Source organism: Peromyscus maniculatus, chromosome 9, assembly GCF_049852395.1.
Source record: "Peromyscus maniculatus bairdii isolate BWxNUB_F1_BW_parent chromosome 9, HU_Pman_BW_mat_3.1, whole genome shotgun sequence".
Taxonomy (NCBI): Eukaryota; Metazoa; Chordata; class Mammalia; order Rodentia; family Cricetidae; genus Peromyscus; species Peromyscus maniculatus.
This window is the reverse complement of record NC_134860.1, coordinates 66,745,285-66,770,135: the sequence shown is the minus strand read 5'-3', so window position 1 is coordinate 66,770,135 and position 24,851 is coordinate 66,745,285. Positions and strand designations below refer to the sequence as shown.

Here is a 24,851-nt window from a genome sequence, read left to right as displayed (position 1 = left end):
TTTTCAAAAGAGCATAGATCCTACATCAGGACATAACATGAATACCAACCTGCCTCAGATATCCTGAGAAACAGAACTATTACGAAACATTTTCCCAGAACACAACAAAAATACAACAAAATTTTCTTTAAATATGAGATCTTGGAAAGGTCTAAATTTTCAGAAATCAAATAGTACAGAACTATTATAAAAATTTTTCCCAGAACACAACAAAAATGCAATGGGATTTTATTTAAATATGAGATCTTGGAAAGGTCTAAATTTTCAGAAATCAAATAGTACAGAACTATTACAAAAATTTTTCCCAGAACACAACAAAAATATAGTGGAATTTTATTTAAATATGAGATCTTGGAAAGGTCTAAATTTTTAGAAATCAAATAGTACAACAATGTCTCAAGAGTCAAAGAAATATATTCTGAAATAATGTTCAATGATTAATAACAAGAAACACTGTGCTGAATAATCCAAGGAAGTATACAACCCCCAATATTTATGTTCCACAAGTTTAGACTCAGTTACTTGAAATAATAAAAAATAACATAAATTGACAAATTAAAATAAATACATAAAATATTATTTTAAAGGTAAAAAATAAAGTTGCCTACAATAAAACATTAAAGGCAATAACAAAGTCAAACATAGATTATTCAAAAGGAAAATTAATTGACAAGCCCTTACAAAAACACACCAGTTATGAAGAGTAAGTAAAGAATGCTAGCACAGGGAATGGTAAGTTTGAGGATGGATCTTTGGATATCAAAACAACAATTAACAGGTCTTAGTAGACACACATCTTAAAGAAGATAGAAAAAAGTCCTTCAAAAAGAACTGTGTCAGATAGATGGAGAAAATGTCATATATCATCTTACTCCCATAAAAGCATGACTAAAACCCCACCCAGATGGAATTAACAAAACAAACACAAGACTGTAAACATGAAGTACAGAAGGCAGGCCTTCTGGAACCTCAGAGTGCAAGCATCATAGGGTGCTGAGTTCCCTGAATTTTCTGTTTGCCTAGACTGGGTTTGAAGATGCCATTAACCTAGAAATATCAATAAAAACAAAACAAAACAAGACAATTCCCAGAGAAATTTGCCTACTCAATCTAGGCAAAGGATCAGAAGAAGAAGGGAGAGCCAACACTCCATAAAACTTCTAAACAACTCCTCTACTCCTGCCAAACCAGAAAATGATACAACAAAATACAGATAAACATCCCCAGAGAAACAGATGCAAAATCCCCAACAAAACATTCACAGACTGAGTCCCATGAAACATTGAAAGGATTATTCATTATGACCAAGCAGGATTTATACCAAAAATGCACATATACAAAATAAATATAGCATACCATATAAGCTGAGATGAATGTAAAAATCTGCATTATATAAATAGGCATAGAATAAGCTTAAGATGAAATTCCCTTCATGATTAAAACTCTGAATGAGTTATATATAAAAGGATTGTGCCTCAATATACTAAAACCTATATATGATAAATACAACAGAAAATGCATGACAAACCCACCACCAACATCATGCTGAATGATGAAAACTATTTCTTCTAACATCAAGGATAAGACAAGGATGTCAACTCTTATCTCATGTATTCAACATTGTAGGAAGATCTTGGCCAGAGAATTTAGGAAAGGAAAAGAAAAGAAGGATTTATATTAGTAAATAGAAGTGATGGGGCTGAAGAGATGGCTCAGCAGTTAAGAGCATTTGCTGCTTTTTGGGTTTCAAATTCCAGTACCAATAAAGTGGCCAATAGCCAACCCTCTTCTGAACTCCATGTGAACTGTACTTACATGGTATAGTTACTTTTAGGCAAACATTCATAAACACACATAAAAGAAATAAGCTGTTATAAAAATGAAATACATTGAAACAACAAAAAATGGAAAAATACCCATCTACACACACATTCAGGGGTTGGATGATACAGTTTTGTTAAAATAGCTGTACTACCTAAACAATTTACACATTCAGTGTGCTCTCCAATCAGAGTAGCAATGACATTTTTCACAAACTCTGCTGATGGTGATGGGGAACATAAAATGTACATAGGAGCACAAAGAAACTCAAAAAATCAAAGAAAAATGAAGAAACCAGAACTGGAGACATCACAATATGTGATTTCAAAACATACTACAGAGCCATATAACCAGAGCAGCATGGTATTAGGTTCAGAAGAACACTCAGATCATTGGAACAGCATAGAGACCCAAGAAATAAACCCACACATTCATAGAGAACTGACTCAAAAAGCAAAAATAGAACTAAACCACAGGAAAGATGATATCTGCAGTAAATGGTGCTGGGAAATTATTCATGGGCAGAATGTTAGTATTTGACCCCCTACCTCTCATCCTCTACTATAGTATAATGCAATGGTTAAAAAGACCTAAATATAAAACCCCAAACTCTGAAACTACTAGAAGGAAATGTGGGTAAAACACTTAAGACACTGGAATAAGAAAGGATTTCTTTTTAATAATATGATTCCAACAGCACAGGAGACACAGCCAAGGGGGATTACATCAAACTCAAAATCTACACCGTGGAGGAAACAATCAGCAGAACAAAGAAAAAGCTTACAGCACAGGAGGTGATACTTGGCTACTACTACTTATCTGACAAAAGATTGAATTTTATAAAAAGAGCTCCAAATGAACCAAAAGAGCAAGCAACCTAATTAAAATGAACAAATGTTCCAAATAGATTCTTCTAAAAGAAGTAAGGCAAGTGGCCAACCGATAAGTAACAATGTTCAGTATAGTCAGCCACAGGATAATGATAACCAAGACTATTATACTGAGATGTCATCTTGCCTCATTCGGAGTAGTTATTCCTAAAATAACAAAAGCTAGAGGATGTGGAGACAGGAGCTTTCTGCGGTTGATGGGGATGTAGATTAGTAAGCATTTACAAACAATAGTACATTCATTCTTTGTTGATCTAAAAATCTATGGAGGCTCATTGCAAACCTAAAATTAGGTCTTCTGTGTTATCTAACTGTTCCACTTCTGACTGTGTGTCTAAAGTAAATCAGCATTCTTAAGATATACATGCATTTTCATGTTTACTACAGTAGTCTTTACCTATGGATGTACAGTGGCTTGCTATGACCATCATTTACACAACTCACTTCCTTATGGATTCCCAGAGGTTTGGACAAGTTAAGCTTGGAAAAATTCATTGGGTAACTCCAATGTCCTGTTGTTCCAGGTGAGGCAATGGGTCTATATCCTAACACCAGTCAAGAGCAAATAAATTCCTGAGCAATTACTTCAGAGATAGGACATTACTTCCCACCTTAAACCTGTCAGCCATCCCAATAACTCCTGCCCACTCAAATGCAATTGGTATAGACTTCATCATAGCGACAACTGAAGCCGTTTTGAAAATTGTCTACAATCAAATATTTGCGGTACTTTGGTCTTGATATAAATTACCCCCTTTTCACCTTAATGACTTAAGAGACATATACTTGAGATAGTCCATGAAAACTGGAATACATCTCTTAATTTCTTTGAGTAATACATACAATGAGAATGATAGTCTTTGAATTTACACTTCATAGCTATTGTTAAAATGAAAAAAAAATTTTAAAAATGTGAAAATCTTTAAATATAAAAGGGATTATTGTAATTTTGTGAATGTACAAATTCTGTTTCAATTTCTAGTTAGACAGTATTTAGACATCAACTGAAACCACCCAAAATACTTTATTATGAAATATCTGAAAATGTTGCAAGCTTTATGGGAACAGAATTCTCTGTAATCAGGATGTTGGTTAAAATTCCTTAATTTTATGGTCATAAGTTAAGGTCTATGTTTAGTTGATTCTTGAAAATCAGATTCAACAAAAAAATTTGTACATATGCCATTTCTCATCCCCTCCAGATGTACTTAGTAAACAATTTCTTCATGTTATTTCCACACTTTTAATTTATAGACTGATATTCAGCTATCTGGTAAACAAAGGGGTCCCAAAGAGTTGTTTTCAAAGTCTTTGCATGGAGTGTCTGTTCAATGAATGTTGCTAAACGCTGATCTTCAAAATGCTGTGCTTCTCAAGGGCAGAGCAAGAGATGCATCTCCCGTCTTTGATGGGCTGACAGACTTCACCTCTTATCAAAGCACCAAATGGGAAGTTGCCAGCTATAAAACACATGCTGTTGTCAAGCTGAGTACTGGAACTTGTTCCAGACCTCTGTGTCCCTCAGCTGCTTCAGCCAATCAATCAGCAAGTGTGACAGTTTTATGAGCTAAATGTTTCTCAGGCCTACATCCTTGTTTTCCCTTGTTCTTTCTTAAAGATTCTTGTTACTGTTGTATTTTTATTTTTAACTTCTGAAATTAAGATATAATTACATTATTTTCCCCCTTCCCTCCCCTCCATCCAGCATCTCCCATGTACCCCCTTGCTTGCTCTCTCAACTTCCCTGATACTAAAACACTTGAGAGTAACATGTAAGATAGGAAACTAGTAAGTGTTAAGACATTCCGGGAACTTCTTAGTAGTTTATGCTAAAAGACAAATTATTATACATTACTAATATTTTAATAACAACAGTGAAAAGTTAAAACTGCTTATCTTCTGGACCAGTAAAAGGAAATATGGGATTGCACAGCATCGGTTCAAGAGGAGGAAGAGGATGCACAAGGACAGACAGATTCAAGTGTGACAACAGGGTGTGGTCAGCGGTTAAAAGTCGTGGCTTGCAGGCAGGGGAAGTCTTCTCAGTGGAAGTTTAGTGTGGGGCCAACTGCCTAAAGTCACTGAGTCATTTTGGAACAATAACTTTTCCAGTTGATCTGTATTTCTCAACTATGTATTACCATTTTTAGAAATTAATCCTAAGAGTCAAAGCAATGCCCATAGCTACATGTAACATATGTGCACGAGGCAGTATTCAAAGGTCCTTCAAGTATCATTTTACTATTCAATATCATCAAGATTGTTACAGTGTAATGCTATGCAAAAATATCAAGTGCCTTAAAGCCTTGATGCGGTGGGATCGACATTCTTCTACTAGTCTCCTCTCCATATCACTGCATAAAAGACAAATGAAAGTGAACTGTGCAGATGTCAACAGAGCTCATTTCCTGCTGTTGGGCCATCAGCTGATTAATTATCATCCTTCTCTATGCTTCTGTTTAACGAATGAATATATATTTGGGTAATCAGAAAGACATATTGCTTTGACTGAAGCAGAGTTCATTGTATAGTTCAAACAGACTCATATGCATGCAGTTGGGGTAAAGCTAACACTATTCAGACTGTTTACACATGTGAGTCTCCTTGCAGTTCTGTATGTGTGTGCATATGCCTATGTGTCTGTCTAACCTCATAGGTACTTTGAAAGAAACTTTGTAGTTGATATTACCAGAATCTCCTTTTAACATTTAAAAACAGAGAAATTTATATTATTAAAGTTTGCAAGATTTTGCCGGGTGCTGTTTTTAAGATGATACACTTGGGGCTGGGGAGATGGCTCAGTGGTTAAGAGCACTGGCTGCTCTTCCAGGGGACCTAAATCAATAATCCCCAGCACTCACTTAGCAACTCACAACCATCTGTAACTCCAGTTCCAGGAGACCCAACACCTTCTTTTGGCCTCAGTAGGAACCACACATGTGTGTGCAATGCACAGAAATACATGCAGGCAAAGTACCCATATGTGTAAAATAAAAGAAAAAAATTAAAAGACGGTATGCTTTCTGTGCCAGTTTCTTAAAATATGGGCACGATAGTGACATTTTATACATTTGCAAATGTATGTGTAATTAAGTGCTTGGGCCCTGAGTCTCAGCCTTCACAATCCTATCAGGGTAGAACTCAAGGGGAGCAGCTGCCCAGCTGAGAGCCCTTAATGAGCCTCCCTACAGATGTAAACATTGTTCTCAAGGGAGGGACATTCTCAGGATTTTGATGCTGCAGTTCACTGGCTAGTCCACAACACAATTAGGAAACATCCATTAACCTCACAAGTAAAATTCGAGACTCTATGTTCCTTTTCAACTCCTAAAGAGAACTAGAGGGAGACAGAACTGGCCACTGGAGAGAGCATAACTGTATGCTGCCTGGGACCTCTCAGCTACCCACAGAAGCCAGCATGTCTTGGGTCCTGCTTTCTGTCCTTTGGCTCATCATTCAAACTCAAGGTAAGTGTAGACATCTTATAGGGAAAAAAATCAGATTATTTGATGAATATACACATGAGAAAAATGACCTTTTCACTCACAGTGCAAAGGTCAGTACAGTTTACACAGTATATTTCTTGTATCTTTGTCTCCTGAAGTAAACTATATACTTATATACATTCATAGCAGTTTATACATACATGTGTATGGATGATGGTTATTTTTTAGATCACATGTGAAACGTATTCTAAAGCTCACTTTTTTCAAATCTCATATACTTCATTAAATAAAAATCATGCTTATATATGATATGACATTTTTCAAAATAGATGAAACAAATGTTGATTTATTACTCTATTTAGATTTATGTTAGTTAGTGAAACTGTATTGATATAGTCATTAATAAAGCCTATTTATTGGTACTTTGGGATATTTCTCAGTCGTAGGGAAGGATTCTCAGTAGTAGGGCATAGTCAAAAGAAAAATCCTGGAAAGGTAACTCTTTCTCCCTTCAAAGCTGACTATTGAGAGATTAACCAACAACTTGATAACCATTATCAGCTTCCTTACTACTGGTTATCTTGCTAGTGGTGGCATCACAATCATGTTTAAGAGTCAGATGCTGGGAGTCTGCACATCTCCATTCACAAACATGTACACAATAAATCTTCTGCTGAAACAGTTGAAGGCTGCAGCTAGGAATTTATCTAAGCTCAAACAGTCACTACTTGTTCAATGATCCTATGCAAAGGTTCTTGTCTAGGGTTGGCTGTAGTCTTTGTATTTCTCATATGTTTCTTACATTGTTAATCCCTCATGAGGTTCCCAAAGAGATGGTAAAGCAGAATAACATTGACAATAATTGCATCATGTAAACATCCATACGAATGAAATTTTTTAAGTCCATTTAGTCAGTGAACTCTGTGGTCACAACTATGCGTGCTATTTGCACAATAACTTAGCTAAGTGTCTCACCACTAAAGAACTGATTGCCCTAATTAAGACTCTGTCTCAAAGCTGTGGAAACACAAGCATTCAATGGGCTGATTGGCCTATGTGAACAATTGCAGAATTCCCAAAAAAAGAGAAAAGATGTGCCTTCATTTTTCTGTGACAGGGCCGCAGAGTTTCACAGTTTCTATGTGCAGCTTTTATGCTAATCTATATAGACAACAAGGGATAGGAAGGCAGAGTGAGTTTCATTAAGCCTCTTAGCTAGGATAGCAAGCCACAAATTTTGACTCTGAATCATTTCTTTCCTTATCATTTGTAAATAAGAGAAACTGTCTATCTGGCATAACTTGAAGTACATTAAGAAGAACCTTTTATTATAAAAAAAATTTCCCCATGTGCTCTCCATTTCTTTAAATTTTCTCTGAGAAAGGTCAATAAGAGCTTTATATCCTGTGAGATCTACAGTTTTGAGGGTAAAACTGTAAAGAAAGATCATCTTGGCTTATTGTCAACAGAGGCACAAAATCATTGGGAATAGGGTCTCTCCTAAGAGTAAAGTGTTACTTGCACATGGAAATCTTCATTTTTGGAGAGGGTGGTCAGAGAAATTGCAAGTTGAAGAGGACTGCAAAGGAATGTCCTCAGTTACTATAGGCAGAGTCCGGATTTACCAATCAATGTTCTTAATACAAGATGAACTGCTTATCTACAAGGAGGTACACAGTTTTCCATGTTGTTCTAGAAGTTAGGGAGACATGAAACAATCCTTTTGTCATTGAAATTGAAGCAGGGGAGCAATCTATCTGTTTTGAATGGTTAATTCATGTCCACAGGACAAAGCAATGGACCAAACAAGTCAAAACACGGTCAGTCTTTCTTACCAATGTTTTCTGGCTTTTTCTAGTGATAGATACAAAGTCAGCCCCTGAATTAAAGCTCCATGAAATAGTTCATCCTAAAAAAATACCCGTGTCACACAGAAGAGGGACTGAGAACAATCAGACAGAGAGATATGGCAAAGAGGTAAGTCATATGTCACAATCCCCTGCAGACAAAAATGAAGGGCTTTGGGGAGTAGTGTGATATCACAGTCAACTTCCAGCAGCTTCATCTCGCAGTCCCTCTATGAGCTCAGCTTTTGAAGATTCTGAGATGTGATGCTCAAGGGGGACACAGAAGGGTTATTGGGGTATGAAGTTTATCAGAAACATCCTTAAACCACAGGCAAACAAATAGGAAGACAACAGTATGGCTAGGTGTCTTAAGGGAGTTCATGCCCCAGCACCAAAGATAGACATGACAGGTCTCTGAAATGGAATCATGCTCAAGAGGAAAGTTTAAGGGTTCCCTCTTATAGGTTTCTGAGGAAATTGGGGTTTCTACAACAGGAGTCTACAGTCAAGCTCTTTGATTCCCAGAGAGCAAGGAAGGAGGCTGGGAACAGGATGCTTGGCCAGGGGTAGCCCTTCAAAGTGTCCCAGGTTGTAAGCTTACTTCCTTAGGTGGGGAATCTGGACACCTGGAAGTCTGTTAGCTAAAGCTCGTGCTCTAGGGAGGATATGGGTGTCAGTATCTGTGAGAGAGGAGGGGCTGCCACAGGTGCTGTGGCCTGATCAGCAGTCTCATCTTAACCCTGAGGAGGAGAGACAGCCATGACTTCTCAGGACTTGGTTATAATTTAACATCAGAGAAGCAACTGCCCAACTTGACAAAGCTTCTTGGATGTGCCCTCAAATTTGTGGGTACTCGCAAGCAAGACAGATAGTTCTAGAAGGAGGCGCTCTTTCCTTCCAGCCTTTTCACACTCCTGCCTTCTCCTTGCCCATCCACTCCCCAGTGATTATACTTTTCTGCAATGTAGAAAGGTATTCTACCATGTTGCCAATGTGCCCTCATTCTGTAATGTTTATCACTTAATTCTTAGTGGATTTTTAAAACCATTTTAAAATGTATTTCAATGGAAATATATTTCACGATATGATGCTTTCTTGTCCTGTTGGTAATTTATTATGGTATTATGGTACACAGGTAGTATATATATATATATATATATATATATATATATATATATATATATGTGTGTGTGTGTATATATACATATATATATATATTCAAAGCAAATGACAAATCTCTGTGTCACAGATTAGAGGTAGATTAATGTATGTGGCTGTCAAGGGATTATATTTTAGGAATCCATTATTAATATACAAATTACATCTATTTTAGATATAGGAGATAAGATGTAAGAGAAATGCTTTAAACTTCTGTATTTCTGCTAGTCAAATGCATAGTGTACATAACTGACATGTGATAGATAACAGTTATAATTTTTAGATTAGCTGAGAACTATGTACTCATAACTACTTTATTAAATATTTTCAGGAAAGATATGCGCCTGAAGTTCAATATCAGATCACACTAAATGGAGAAGAAATTATCTTTCACCTAAAGAGAACCAAGTAAGGAGCATCACTTCCTTAAAGTCCAGCCACTGGTTGCGTTATCAGAATACTGAGACACTTCTTGGCTGTAGCTTCATTTCTGTGGCTGTGATAAAAATATCCTGACAAAATCATATTAGAGGTGAAAGGGGTTACTTTGGCTTACAATTCCAGGCTGGAGTTCATCATTGTGGGGAATCATAGTGGCAGGATCTTGAAGCATGTTTCCTGCTCAGCTAACCCTGCCTATTCTTACACACTCCAAGGCCCCAAATCCAGGAATGGTGTCATACAGTGCTCTTTCAGGCTTGGTCTTCCCACATCAGTTAAGGCACCCAAGACAATCTCCCATAAATGTCCACAGGGGCTCCTATGCCCAATAAGAAGCAGATACAGTAGACCCTCTAGAAGCTGGCCTTTCTTACACAGTGAGACAAGAGATAAAGATGTCTCAAACAAGGTGGGAGGTGAGGACTCTCATAGGAGTTTGTCCCCTGATCTCCATGTATACGCTGCAACATATGCAATTACACACAAACATGCACATACAGAGACCACCCACCCACCCATACATTCACAAGATTACCCCAAGCCTGAATCAGGGTACACAACCTAGAGATAGATTCTGGGGGAAGAGAGAAGGGGTACCACGAGTTTTCTAACAGTCAGTAAGCCTCCTTTGTTGGTCTCCTACCCATACCTGTGACTCAGCACCCTCCAAAGTCCCTGTCTTTGCTCCAAAGAATCCCATCAGGACTCTACCCATTCATGTTTGAAGATGAACCCGCAGGTGAAAAGTAATTGAATGAATTCCCCGCTTTGGGTTAATAAGTGTAACTTCATGCTTTGATTTATTTTACTAGGAAAGTCCCAATGTTGGCAAAAGATCAATGGTCAAAAGTCAACTCGGTCTCACTGTATACACAGTTATTCCCATAGTACAGAAGATGATGTCAGATAAATCAGTATTTATTGGTATCATGAGTGCATTATGCAGCTTTCTACTCTCCACAGGCATCTTCTGGGGCAAGACTGCACTGAAACATCTTACTCAGCCAGAGGAGAGGAGGTGACCAGACGCTCTCAGGATGTGGTAGGCTCTGAATCCATCCTGGGATCGGCCATTTGCCCTGTAAAATACATAGGCCTGAGGATAGCTTTTAAATGCATCAAATGACTGGGAAGATAAGTGGTTATCCATGGTCAGAGAGACAACTTTTCAAAGATAAGAGTGGACACACAGCAACACTCATACACACAATGCTAATGTACCTACACACTCAATTAGACACCCCCATATACTTAACTAAAGTCATTTAAAAATATTTATTTATTTATTATTTGTGTATTTATTTATTTTGTATGTGTGTGTACCTGCGTGTGTGTGCATGTGTGTGTGTGTGTGTGTGTGTGTGTGTGTGTGTGTGTGTGTGTGTAAAATGTCTACATTTAAGTAGTGGAATATATTTTCTACCCCAGAAACCCTGCTACTACGAAGGCCACATCTTGAATGCAAGGGACTCTCTTGCCAGTATCAGTACATGTGATGGACTGAGGTGAGAACTGTCATAGAGCATATTAAATACTAAGAGACTTTTTGTCACACAGCCTTAAGTCTTCCCCATATCTTCTGTTGTCTTCTTACTATTTGGATTGTTTTTGTTCGTCACTAATCCATAAACCACTGGATTCTATGGTAAACTGAAGAGCAAACTACCATGGTACAGTCACTTCATTAACTGTTCTTCTAGAAGTCAGTCCCAGCTCTGTCAAAGTTGAACACTGGACCTCAACCATATCTGTGTCCATTACCAAGTTCATCTACCTCACTCCTGGAATCTATTGTGTCTATCATGTTTTCTTAACTAGCATGTCGTGTGTGTAGTTTTTTTTAAGTCTCTCTTGTGATTAAAATGTGAAATAAAACATGTAATTGTTATTCTAGCATGGTTCATATTTAACATGACATCACTTTTTCTATATTATAAAAGTGCCTACAGGACATAGTTTTTTACTGGCGTTTACAACGGCTTTACAGTGTGTCAACATATGGAGTCACTTTCTAGTTCTAAGCTAATTATCTTCAGAGAAAAGGAGCCTTTAAGCTATTCTTAGTCCCAATTTGTTCCCCAGCAGTTCTAAAAGAACTTTTGTTGTTCTCTCTAGAGTTCTGAATGTCTAAATAGTCATTTACTCCGTTTTCCACTCTGTTCATAGAAACTGCCAAGAAATGTTTGACAAATGAATAAGCAAACTGTTGGAGAATATTTAATAGACTCATGGTGTTAACTCCAAATTCTTTGGAATTACTTCATTTTAGTAATTCTTGAGGCTACTCTGGTAAATGGCATAGACTTCACATTTTTTTACATTTATTGAAAATAGCCTTTTCTTCCTCACATATGTCCTGATTATGGCTTTCCCCTCACTTTACTCCTCCCAGTTCCTCCACCATCTCCACCCATCCAGGTCTACCTCCTTTCTGTCTCTTATTAGGAAATAAACAGGATTCTAAGGCATAATTATACTATATTGTACTATACTATACTACGCTATACTACACTATGCTATGTTATACTATACTACGCTATACTATGGCAATACAAAAACTAATACATAGGAATAAGATAAAATAACAAAAAAAAAAAAACAGAAGGAAAAGAGCCCAAGAAGAGACACAAGAAACTGATGCAGACACAGACAACCACTCATTCTCACTCTCAGTAATCCTATAAAAACCACTAAATGGGAAACCATAAATACATATGCAAAGACATATAAATTAAAAATAAAATAAGAGAAATAAGAGAAAAAATAAGTAAAATAAAATAAAATAAAATACACATGTACACACACACACATACACACACACATACACACACACATACATACACACACACACACACACACACGTATGTATGTATTGTAAAGCCCTAACATGGAATTATGAGACAAAACCTCCAATGGTAACACTGAGTTCCTTTTCTTTTGGCAAGTAGCTGGGTGTGCAGCTTACTCTTAAGAGTAGTTTTTTTTCCCCAGTGAGACTCCCTTGGAGAAAGCTGAATTTTCATTTGCAAGTGGTTATCAAAGGAGATGGCGTCTGAGTTGGAGATGGGGACATGTGTCCACTTCTCCTTTTAGCTCTAGGATCCTATCTGCTGCAGACCTATGCAGACCCTGCACATGCTCTCTCAGCCTTTGTGAGTTGATTTAGAAGATCTTTTTAAATTGGTGTCCTCCATCCCCTCTGATTCTTACACTATTTCTGACTCTTCTTCCTCAGGGTTCCTTTTAAGCCTTGAGGGGAGGAATTTGACCAAGATCTCCCATTTAGGGCTGAGTGTTGCAGGGTCTCTCACTCTCTGTGTAGTGTCTGGCTGTGGGTCTCTGTATTTGTTCCCATCTGCTTCAGGAGGAAGCTTCTCTGATGATGGCTGAGCAAGACACTGATTTATGAGTAGAGCAGAATGTCATTAGGAATCATTTCATATTGACAATTTTTCTTTAGAACAATAGTATTTGATTTTACCCTAGGTCCCTGAGCTATCTAGTCTCATGCTCTTGGTCTCCTAAGCAGTGTCAAGTATCTCATGGAATGGGCCTTAAGTCTAATCAGATATTGGCTGGTTACATCCATAAGCTTTGTGCCACCTTTGCACTAACATATCTTGTAGGCAGAACACCATTGTAGATCAAAGGGTTTGGGGTTGTGTTGGTGTTTATATTTCTCTTTTGGTAGCATGCAGAGCATCTTCTTGTACCAAAGATGACAGCTCATAGTGGTAAAGGTTCTATGTAGGCACCAACTCCACTTCCCCATATTCAATTAGTTGTGTGGTACTGTCATTAGCAATGGGGCCTAGCTGTCAGTTGTGGAGAACAACCTGTATCCTTGGCAACAGCGTGGGTTATTTGGGGGTTCCCATGAGACCCCTTTGCCCAACAATTCAATTAGATATTATCTAATCCCTGAGAAGCTTTGTTTGGTGACAAGAGATGGCCAGTTGGGGCTTTGTCCCCCCAGTTATTTGGTGATTTCATCTAGATCCCCTTCATGTATGTCTGTATTTTCCTGTACTAGGTTTTTTTTTCATACTCTCCCTCAAATGGCCCTTAATTTTAGCTGTCTCTCCCCATATTACCTCATTCATCCTTTCTTCTCTCCCCTCCCCTGTTGAACCTCCCATTTCAGTCTTTCATCCATCCATAACTATCTACTTTACCTAGAGAGATCTTTCCCCCCAACACTTTATTTTATACCTAACCTTGTGGTTCTACAGATTGTAGCTTGATTATTGGCTCAATAGCTAATATCTACATATAAACAAATAAACACAATATTTGTTATTCTGGGTCTGGGTTACCTCACTCAGGATGATTATTTGTCTACTCTCATCTATTTACCTGCGAATTTCATGATGTTATTTTTTTTAAAGTTGAGTACTATTTCATTGTGTAAATGTACCACATTAAAAAAATCTACTCACCTGTTGAGAGAAATCTGGGTTGTTTCCAATTTCTGGCTATTGTGAATAGAACAGCAATGAATAGGCTTGAGCAAGTGTCTTTGTGGTAGGATGAAGTGCCCTTTGGATATATGTCCAAGAGTGGTATGGCTGGATCTTAAAGTAGATTGGCTTCAGTCTTTCTGAGGGACTGCCACACTGATTTCCATAGTGGCTGTACATGTTTGCACTCCCACCAGCAATGGATGGTTGTTCCCCTTACTCCTCATTTCTCCCAGCATGAATGGTCATTTGTTTTATTGATCTTATCCATTCTGACAGGTGAAAGACGAAATGTCAAAGTAATTTTGATTTTCATTTCCCTGATGGCTAAGGATATTGAATATTTCTTTAAGTGTTTCTCATTCATTTGATTTTCCTATTTTGAAAATTCTGTTTATATCTTTATTCTATTTTTAAATTGTTTTTTTCTTGATATCTTTTTTTAGTTCTTTATATACTTTGGATATTAGTCCTCTATTGGATGTGTAGTTGGTAAAAATCTTTTTTTATTCTATAGCCTGCTACTTTGTCTGAATGATGGTGTCCTTTGCTGTACACAGGCTTTTCTGTTTCATGAGATCCCATTATTAATTTTTGACCCTAGTGCCTAATGACACAGGCTTCATTTAAATATTGGGCAAATGCTGATTGTAATTTGAATGAATACCTGTCATTTTCAAGGTCTATGACTGAAGATTTACGTGTAAAACTGGAATTGAGGGAGAGTTATCACTCTATTCTGAGTGGGATGTATGAATGGGCATGGCAGGTCATCCTAAAAAAAAAAAAACCTTATATCCCACAGAGGGTACTTCACACATCATGATCAGAGATATCAGATAAAACCTCTACAGAGCACAGATGAGGGAGAACATGCCATCCTTCCAATCAGCCAGGGGGAACCAGACACAGTTAATTACAAGCATGGTGAGAAGCATGCTGGCAGGAAACGAAGCCATCTTCGAATTTCCAGGTCCTTAACAAGCTCAAATGTGAGTATGGCTTTCTTACAGCCTATGTATTTTGACTGTCTAAGAAAGGATATAAGATACACAGATATATTCAGAAATGACTGGTATATGCAAAGCCTCTATTTACTTCTTTTTTAAAAAAATATTTTGGAGGGAAAAGTGTAAATAGAGATGTCAATAGAGATCATTATTAATGAGATTCTCTTGTTATTTGCAACAGGACTTTCTTCAAGGACAGAAATACGTCAATCTCTTCTTGGTGCTGGATAATGCCTTTGTGAGTACATAACATGGCTGTACCTCTTTCTTAGTTCTCTCAACTTATAAGTCAACTTAAAAGTAAAAGAAGCCATGAACTTTTTTTTAGTTAGCAATGCATTTTTGTTCAACTAGATTTCTTGGCTGCTTCAGCTGCTTTGTTGACAACAGTTTTCACCCATTCCATCCGATTTATTATCAGTTGATCACCAAATATTTATATAACGGCAATAGACTTAATAGCATATACCTATGTTCTAGATTGATTTCTGTTGCTGTGGTAAACACCATGACCAGATGCATCTTGGGGAGGGAAGGGTTTGTTTGGCTTACAGCCTATTGCGAAGGGAAGCCAAGGCAGAAACTCTAGGCAAGACCTGAGGTGAGGACCATGCGGAGCATTGCTACTCACTTGCTTCCCCAGCTTGCTCGGCTGCCTTTCTTCTGCAGTCTGCGTTCACCTGCCTAGGGCTGGTACAGCACACAGTGAACTGGGCCTTCCCACATCAATAAGCAATCAAGAAAATGCTCCACAGAGATCCCCACTGGCCAATCTGATGAAGGCTATTCTTCAACTGAGGTTCTTCTTAGGTGACTCTATATGGCGTCAAGTTGACAAAAGCTAACTGTCACATACCTATAAGCAATCAACCACAAAAAAAATTAAAGAAAAATATTTTACTAAAGTACTAGATAGTTTTAATATTTTACCATAAAATATAAATGTCAATTTAATAGGTATTATGTAAATATGAACACAAAACTATATACAACTTACAGAAACATAAATATAAAGAAGCTAGAACTTATGTTGCCTCATAATCAAACCTAAAATGTTATTGAGTGAATGCAAAATATTTAAACTATTAATTTGATGTATTCAACTTTAAACTATTGATTTGATGTATTCAACTTAAAGATGAATAAGAAAACCTGTAAATCCTGTACCCATCAGTCTCTCACTTCAATTTTCTATTTTAATTTTGTATTCTTATATTATCTATTTTTCAGTATAAGATGTATAATGGGAATGTGACTCGGATAAGAAGCCTTGTGTTTGAGGTGATGGATCTGCTCAATGTGGTAAGGCATTTGTCATGATGTGTGTTTCCACGTCTGTGCTTGGGGCTTCCCTGTGACTTCCACTGTGTGGGGCTAAGAGTCACCCAAGGGTGAGAGCTCATCAAAGTGAAAATCATATACAGTAACAAAGGCATCTCCTAGAATTTCTGTTTTCAAGATGGAAAATGATGATGTCTATTGCATCCCTTTATCTATTACTTGTGGTCACCAAGAGTATTAAAACTAATCCTGAGTGTTTTAATGAAAAAAATGTTTGTTTTTTTTCCCCACAGATTTACAAAACCATAGATATTCAAGTGTCTTTGGTGGATATGGAAATCTGGTCTGATAGTGATAAGATAAAGGTGGAACCCAGGATTGGTGCCACATTCCAAAGCTTCCTTAAATGGCATTACTCTATCCTGGGAAAAAAGAAGATCCATAACCATGCCCAGCTTCTCAGGTGAATTCCTTCTTGCCAGGGCAGGGATATGACAGAAGAGTGGGTGGTTATCTCCAGGACTTCTTGACAAGAATTTCTGCTCAGTCATATCCCTTCAATAAGTTGTAAATGACTTTATTACCACTTAATGCTATTAGAAATAGACACATGAATTATTTGAAGGTCCTTATAAGATCAATAAAACACATTCTTCAATGCAATTGTAATTGTGGGTCTGTGATATGGTAGAAGATGTGCCAGGCCCTCATTAACATACAGAAAGCTAGGATACACCAACAGGGCTCTATAAGATCATTGCCAAAGTTGTTGGTTTCCAGAGTCAGATTGTGATGGGGCCTCTCTACCTTTCACACAGTGGATCTGGCTTCCTCAATAGACGTGCAGGAATGGCAGCTGCGAATTCCTTGTGTTCTACATCTTCAGTGTCTGTTGTTGAGGTTTGTACACTTCTACTAAGATATCTCATGATTCCATCTCTATGAAGATGAGCATTATGTCCTATACCACAGCAGTCAGCTGAATTGATAAATCAAACTAGAAATGAAACCATTTTTGTCCATTGCAATAAAGAGTCCGTGGGCTGTGAAATGTTAGCCTTGACAAAGGCCTCATACTTCAGTTTGTATTAAAGAATGTGGACCACAATGTTGAGACAAAAACGGGAGCCAGGGTCCCTCTGTGGCCTCAGGTAACTCTAAATGAATCCTTTGATATAGCTGGTCAGAGGTCAGAGAAGGAAAGGGGTGCATGTAAGGCATTGTGTGCCCACTGCTACCAATGGCATAAGGATTACAACCACATTTTTACAGATGCATGTCCACACCTTGACATCTAATAGTTCTTTCCATAGAGAGTGCAATTAATCTAACCCTCGTTTATTGAGAATTCAGTGTTTAATAACTCAGTATTCTTGATTGAACTTGAGCACTGAGTATTCTTAGGATCCAGTCATCTCAAATACACTAGGCAAAAAGCAATGGCAGAAAAATGAACTTAAGGATACACTATTCTTTCTCTTTCAAGTATTAGACACTTACCCATTGACAATGACTGAGAAATAGCTGAATAAAATAAGAAGTAACAGGTTCTTCTATTTGTCCAGGCCAAAGGAAAGAATAATGTGGCTCTCGTAGCAGTGATGTCCCATGAATTGGGCCATGCCCTCGGTATGAGGGATGTTGTATACAGCACCAAGTGTCCCTCTGGCAGCTGTGTGATGAATCAGTACCTGAGGTAAGATGGTATCATCCCAAAGTGAAGAGAGAAATCCCCACTCCTAAATAAATATACTGTGCATATGTGGTAGGGGCACCTTTCCACAAAGGCTGGGTATCCTCTTAATTCAACCTGAGAATTCTTCATGCATATATTTTACCAAATTCAAGGATCATTCATTAATATTTCTAAATATCCCACCATAGAGTTTATCAGTATGGTAACTACACCATTTTAACTTAAGGCTGTTCTTATTTAAATTGGCACCATATTTCCTAAAAACACTATCCTGGTTATGATGATAATTTTATTCCAAGATAGCCAAGATATTATCTTTATCACCATCATCAACTGAGCAGTTGATTTTTAACATATTCATTTATTATCTGGTAATTCCAGTTATTTTACCAAAACTTCAGATAGAAAAAAAACATGGATATAGCATCTTTTGTTCTTGAGATGCTCACAAATTAAAAGTTTGCCTGTAGATCATAGGAACCTCCATTTATTTCCTTTAACTATATCATGATTGTCATCTCTCACTGGTCAGCCCTCAGTGTGAGCTGAGTAGATGATAACAATGGTAACACTCGTCTCTCTTGTTACTTTGGATAATTGTGAACTCTTGTTACAGTTAGTCATCTACTGCTGGGCATGCAGCCTACCTGTATTAACTTTAGTATCTCATTGCTAACTGGACACAATTTATAATGATCTGGGAAGAGATTCTCAATGAAGGATTTCATGTTGGGTTGACTTATGGGTCTGTTGGGAATTGTCTTAAGTAAGTTAATTGATGTGGTAAGACCCAGCCAACTTTGGGTGGCACTACTCCCTGGAAAAAGGGTCTTGAACTACATAAGAGTAGAGAAATAGAGCTGCATGCATCCATCCATTTTTCTTTGCCCCTGATGGATATGATGTGACTAGCTGTTTTGAATTCCCTTTATCTCCTAAGTTTTTTCAGGGTATTTTCTCAGAGAAATGCAACTAGGACCATCACAATGAGGATTTAAATTCTCTCCTCTCTGCTTCTGGATCACTTGGAGAAAACATTCAATTAGAATACTACACATGCTTCACCACCTACCATAGGCAGCTTAGAGATGGGTACTCACCATAGGCAGGATAGAGATGGCCACCTACCATAGGCAGTAAAGAGATGACCACCTACCATAGGCAGCATAGAGATGAGTACTCACCATAGGCAGGATAGAGATGACCAACCACCATAGGCAGGATAGAGATGACCACCCATCATAGGCAGCATAGAGATGACCACCCATCATAGGCAGCATAGAGATGGGTACTCACCATAGGCAGCATAGAAATGGCCAACCATCATAGGTAGGGTAGAGATGGCTACCCATCATAGGCATGATAGAGATGACCACCTTCCATAGGTAGGATAAGAGATGACCACCCACCATAGGCAGCATAGAGATGACCACCTACCATAAGCAGGCTATAAATGACCACCCTCCATAGGTCAGATAAGAGATGACCACCCATTATAGGCATGATAAAGATGACCACCCATTATAGGCATGATAAAGATGACCACCCACCATAGGCAGCATGGATTTGACTACTCAATATAGACAGCATAGAGTTGACCACCCACCACAGGCAGGATACAGATGACCACCCACCATAGGCAGGATAGAGATGTTCTGGAGAGTGACTAAATTTGGAGTTTCCACTGGACTGGGTCCCACAGTGAAATACATTAGATTTTTCTACTTACTTATCAGCCACAAGCTTCTATACCGTATATAATGCTAGCTATTCTGTTTTTTCTGTTACAGTTCAAAATTCCCCAAGGATTTCAGTACTGCCAGCCGCTCACTCTTTCAAGGATTCCTTTCATCTAGAAATTCAAGGTGTCTGCTGTCGGCACCTAATCCTAAAAATATAATAAAACCAACATGTGGGAACCAACTTCTGGAAGAGGAGGAAGTTTGTGACTGTGGCTCTCCTGAGGTATGAAAATACACGAGGTTTGAAGTTGTATTTATTAAGATTTTAAAGCAGAATAACTGGGGTAAAAGTTATACACTTTCATTTTCCATTTTCTTCTTTAAAAGACTTTATGTTTATTTGTGGTGTGTGTGAGAGAGAGTTTGTATGTTTATGTGCATACACATAACATAGAGACTCAAGAGAGGGTGTCAAACCCCTTGGAACCAGAGAGATGGGTGGTTTTGAACTGGCAAAGATGGGTTTTAAGATCTGAAACTTCATCCTCAAGATGGTTTGGCAAGTACTCTTAGCTGCTGAGCCATCTCTTCAAACCCCCTTTTCTTTTCACAGTGTTCCTTTGGAAATTAGTTCTGGAAATGAACTTGATATCAGAGTGTGACACAGATTTGTTAGTACCTTGTGCTTTGCTTTTCATTTTAGTTAACCATCCTGTGAAAAGCACACATCCACATGCACACACACACAAAAAAAAAAAAGAAAGAAAAGAAAAAAAAAACCACCAGCATCTGTTTATAACACAATTGCACCAAGTCAAATATAAAGAAGGAGCAGTTACCCACAGCCTGCCGCATTCCTTGTAGTCACCAGGAAATTTCCAAGTTTCAGGCTAATAACTGGTAACTCCATGTGAAACTTGTGATCTAGCCATGATTTTTGACAGTGCAGAAAGCATCTTAGGTTTCTGTGCATCAGATCATTTATTCAGAAGTTTAAATTGTGTATCAGATTCTTAATGTAATTGTTCAGAATTTGATCACTTGTTTGGAAGAATTTTCATATTTTCTTTTGTGCTGTCTAAGGTTTGCTTTTGACATAGGATATAAATCATTGATTATTGTTATTATTCATAATGTCATTTTACTATTATCTTAGTGACTTATCAAATATCTTTAAGAGTTGACCCCAATTTATTTTATGTAGGTAATTATATCCCATACACAAGAAAATACAGTCTATACTTTTTAGTTATTATATCTTCATATCTTTTCTTTGTCTCATGGTATTTAGTAAACTTCCCATAAATGAACATGATACTCTTTGCTCTATCCTTTATTTTATTGGGTGGGTTTTTTGCTATTTGTTCCCTATATTTTTTATGATGATGATCTATCATTTACCCACAGTGTGCATAAATAGGAAATCATGTTTAAATGCTTCAGTTTTGGCTGCCAAAATTATCTACTAATTTTGCTGCTTACCAAAATATCAGCAGCTGTTCCCTTAATTTGGTGGATTATATTTCTTTTAATCTGTATGATCAGGCAACCTTACATTTTGGACTAAGAAAACTCATAGTTGAAATACAGGTATTCTATTGATAAAATGGAGTTTAACTAATATAAATGTGTGTTTGTGCATGCACATGCATGTGTGCATCTGTGCATGTGTGTGTGTGCGTGTGCGTGTGTGTGTGTGTGTGCGTGTGTGTGTGTGTGTGTGTATGTGTGTGTGTGTGTGTGAGATCATTACACGTCTCAATAACATTATTATCCAGGCATGGTAAACAAAATTTAATTTTAATTTGAAAAATTTCCTCTATTTTCACTGGACAGTACACCAATGTTCATCCTTGAAAATTTCAACAGATTTAAGTTCAATACCTTCTAGACAAAACTCATTTGAGGAAATTCTTTGTGATTTTTCCCCTCTTGATGTTTAATGACAGTGTTCACTGAGTGCAGCATTTCTTCCTATCATTGGTTCTCCCTGGTTATGGTCACTGGAATTGGTACAACAGAGCAAATAGGTTTAAAAGGGTTAACTTTTCTGATAAGGCCTGAGAGCTGCACTAATCCATGGACGTAGAAATATGAATGTAGTGGTAAGTTTGATTGTGTCCAGCGAGCAGGATAACAATAGCAGTCCTGTAAGCTCCTTGGCCATGGATTCTTGGCCAGGTTCCCAGTGCCAGGCATGAGTTTCCTCCTGTATCCAATCAGAAAGCAGTTGGTTATCCCCATAACAAGTGATTGCACTGCAGTGGATGGACCCTCACTTCGGAGAATATGGGTTATTAAAAGTAAAAGAAAACCAGTTCTGGTGGCAGCACTCAGGAGGCAAAGGCAGGCAGATCTGTGAGTTCAAGGCCAGCCTAGTCTACATAGGAAGTTCTAGGAGAGTCAGGGCTATGTAGAGAGACCCTGTCTCAAAAACAAAACAAAACAAAACAAACAAAAATAGGACACAAAGTTGAGAGGGAATAGAAAGGAACAGGGTGAATCTGGAGGGAAATAGGGAGAATAGCCGGGCTAAATATGATCAAAATATATCCTATGAAATTCTCAAATAATTAATAAAGTATTATACTTTACAAAGTAAGAAAATCTTTCACTGTTCTCTTGTACTAAACTCAGGGATTGTTTTGTTTGTTCTTTGTAGGAATGTACCAACCTTTGCTGTGAGCCCCTGACATGTAGGCTGAAATCTCAAACTGACTGTGAAGAAGAAGCATCCAACCATATCACGTGAGTACCATCTTGTCCAAGTTCACCAAATGCTTTCTCACTTTTCTTTCAGATTTCAAAAAGGTGTCCTGCTGGGCTCAATAACATACTAAAAACAAAGTTACCTACACCTTTAATTGACTTAATTTTATAGCGAAGCAAGAACACATTACACACAAAACCAAGCCTGTGTCATACATGTATGAGAAAATGGGTTACCCTGACATTTATAAGATTAGAGTTCCTGGGACTTCTGGGACTTCTGCTAAAATTGGTGTCATTTCCTATAGTTAACATAGGTAGTATGAAAAGAATTAAAGTGTATTTCTAACAAGACTTGACTGATAAGCACAATTCATTCTCTGTTAGAAATGATAGGTATTGTTAATAAGGTAGTCAGAAAACCAGTAATCATTAAGAACTGAGTGTAAGAATTGACAGGTTTATTTTTTTTTTAAAGTGTCTCAGTGGAATACAATCCAAGGTTTTGTTTTAGGGTGACCTGGAGATCAGTGTAATTTGGGGGTAGCGAAACAAATGGCTTGGCATTTGGGATTTAGGTTTTTGTTTGGATGTTAAATAGCCTCTGTATATAAAATCTGCAACAGCAACAGATGTGAGAACACTGGGATTCAGGAGACACAAGAGGGAAAGAGTTGGTCTGTGCCTTTTCTCAGACATTTCCAGGAATTAAAATAGCAGGGGGAGTAAAATCAAATGACCAGCTCCAGCAGCACTCCGTGCCCTTCCTCAGGAAGGAACAAGGTCAAAGGAGAATGGAGACGCCTCCTCTCCTTCCTAGGCAGCGTTGAATGCTTCAGTGAACTGTGATGTGGATCCACTCTGCAGAGAATTCTGGAAATCATGCCAAGACTCAAAGCAGCATGTAGAGAAATGCATAAGGAGAACAAAGCAACCAAACAAAACCTTAGTTCCTTGGAGGGCTGGAATGATAGAGAATGACGCCTTTTCCTGTGTAAAATGGGAAGTTCAGCATCAGTGGAGGAACGCTGAGCTTGGACTCTAGATATTTAAATTCTAGTCTTAATTCTGAAAAATACTGTGGGATTGATGACAGGTTGGTGAATTCCATTCCTTCTTGAACCATGAAACTTCTGATGTATTTATTCTCCCAATGTGTGCTTGCTAGGATTGTTTTAAGTCTATACATTTCCATTTGTGTCAGTCTATAATATTTTATCAGATAGTAACCATTGCTTCTGTATTTTGTTTTTCTTTAATTAGAGAATGATCCAGTGTCTACATCGCTGAGAAGCTTCATTGCCAGGACAAAAGTCTAGAAGCTGATACACCAGGAGTCTTGCCTTGTTTCACTTTGTGCTTCTATGTAGACTGGCTTCTGAATGCCATGTGTGAACCCGTAGTTTCAATCCCTGAACAATAACATCCCAAAATATACTCGTATCTATAGTGAATATGTAGACATTTTTCTCAATATTTCCTAACTGATACCATGTAACAACTATCTGCATAGCATTTTTTTTTTTGTTGAAGAGGTGTTAGAAGCAGTCTTAAGATGACAAAACATTTACAAGAATTTCAGTAGTTGTAAGCAAATATACTCCAGTTCTTATAAAGGACCTCCAGTCCAAAGATTTAGGTATCTAGGTGTTCCTGGAGCCAATCTCTAGTAGACACTGAAGGAAGACCTCTTTCATTCTGCTTTCTGTGTTTCTATGAGTCCAGCCAACAAGTAAATAGATGTGAGATGCTGTCTATATGTTCAGGTTTTATCTGCAGTGGGAATGTGAGAACCTTGAAAATGTGGTTTTAGTTTCAGTCTTTGGAGAACAAAGAAAATCAACCTTTGCTGACGTTCCTCAACACACTCCACTGAATTGTTGAGTCAATCCCAAACTGCAAAATAACAAGTAATTTGACCCTAAATCTCTTCGCTTCCCTTGCTGTTCCTCTCTTTGTCTACCTCCCCAAGAGTCCCTGCTTAGCTGTCTCATGGAATATTGGTTACATCCAAACACTTTTCACTGATTAAATAGAGTTTCTCATGTTTTCTCTTACTGTCAGGTGTAAGATTTATTTTAAGAAATCTGTGTTGCTTGCAACTTAGTGGAAATGGAAAGGTAAGGTTTCATTCATTTGATGTAATAAACTATGCTATCAATAAAAATAGTGATTCCTGTGTGGTCATTTTCAAAAATGAATATTTTCAAACTTATTTGCATGAGTCAGAATCCTGTTTGTTTTTCACCTTAAAAACAATCTGCCTCATTTCCTTCACACCCTATACACATGTGGGCAGCAGGGGAGGGGCACAGTGGGAAGCTCCTTACGAAGTCTACCTAATAACATTTCAAACCCAAGACGGGATATTTTCACAAAAGGGTCACACTTAGCCCCAAATGTTTTGTAA

At 37.7% G+C, this 24,851-nt stretch overlaps 1 protein-coding gene across 1 annotated transcript; it reads left to right on the top strand.

The window, feature by feature from the left end:
• Positions 1 to 5,942: 5,942 nt before the first annotated feature.
• Adamdec1 (ADAM like decysin 1) lies at positions 5,943 to 24,608 on the top strand. The gene is made up of 14 exons (XM_006986360.4): positions 5,943 to 6,178; positions 8,016 to 8,134; positions 9,494 to 9,570; positions 10,567 to 10,645; positions 11,032 to 11,108; positions 14,869 to 15,055; positions 15,255 to 15,311; positions 16,304 to 16,375; positions 16,648 to 16,817; positions 17,173 to 17,254; positions 17,920 to 18,050; positions 19,841 to 20,015; positions 22,395 to 22,480; positions 23,705 to 24,608. The coding sequence occupies exons 1-14, from the start codon at positions 6,091 to 6,093 to the stop codon at positions 23,709 to 23,711; spliced, it is 1,407 nt and encodes a 468-aa protein (XP_006986422.1). The 5' UTR covers positions 5,943 to 6,090; the 3' UTR covers positions 23,712 to 24,608.
• The last annotated feature ends 243 nt before the right edge of the window (positions 24,609 to 24,851 follow it).

Excerpts from the sequence above, each read along its gene's own strand:
- Adamdec1 (XM_006986360.4), top strand. The coding sequence starts at position 6,091 with ATGCTGCCTGGGACCTCTCAGCTACCCACAGAAGCCAGCATGTCTTGG. Across the intron at positions 11,109-14,868 it reads AGTACATGTGATGGACTGAG|AGGGTACTTCACACATCATG; the intron begins GTGAGAACTGTC and ends TATATCCCACAG. Across the intron at positions 20,016-22,394 it reads GTGACTGTGGCTCTCCTGAG|GAATGTACCAACCTTTGCTG; the intron begins GTATGAAAATAC and ends TGTTCTTTGTAG.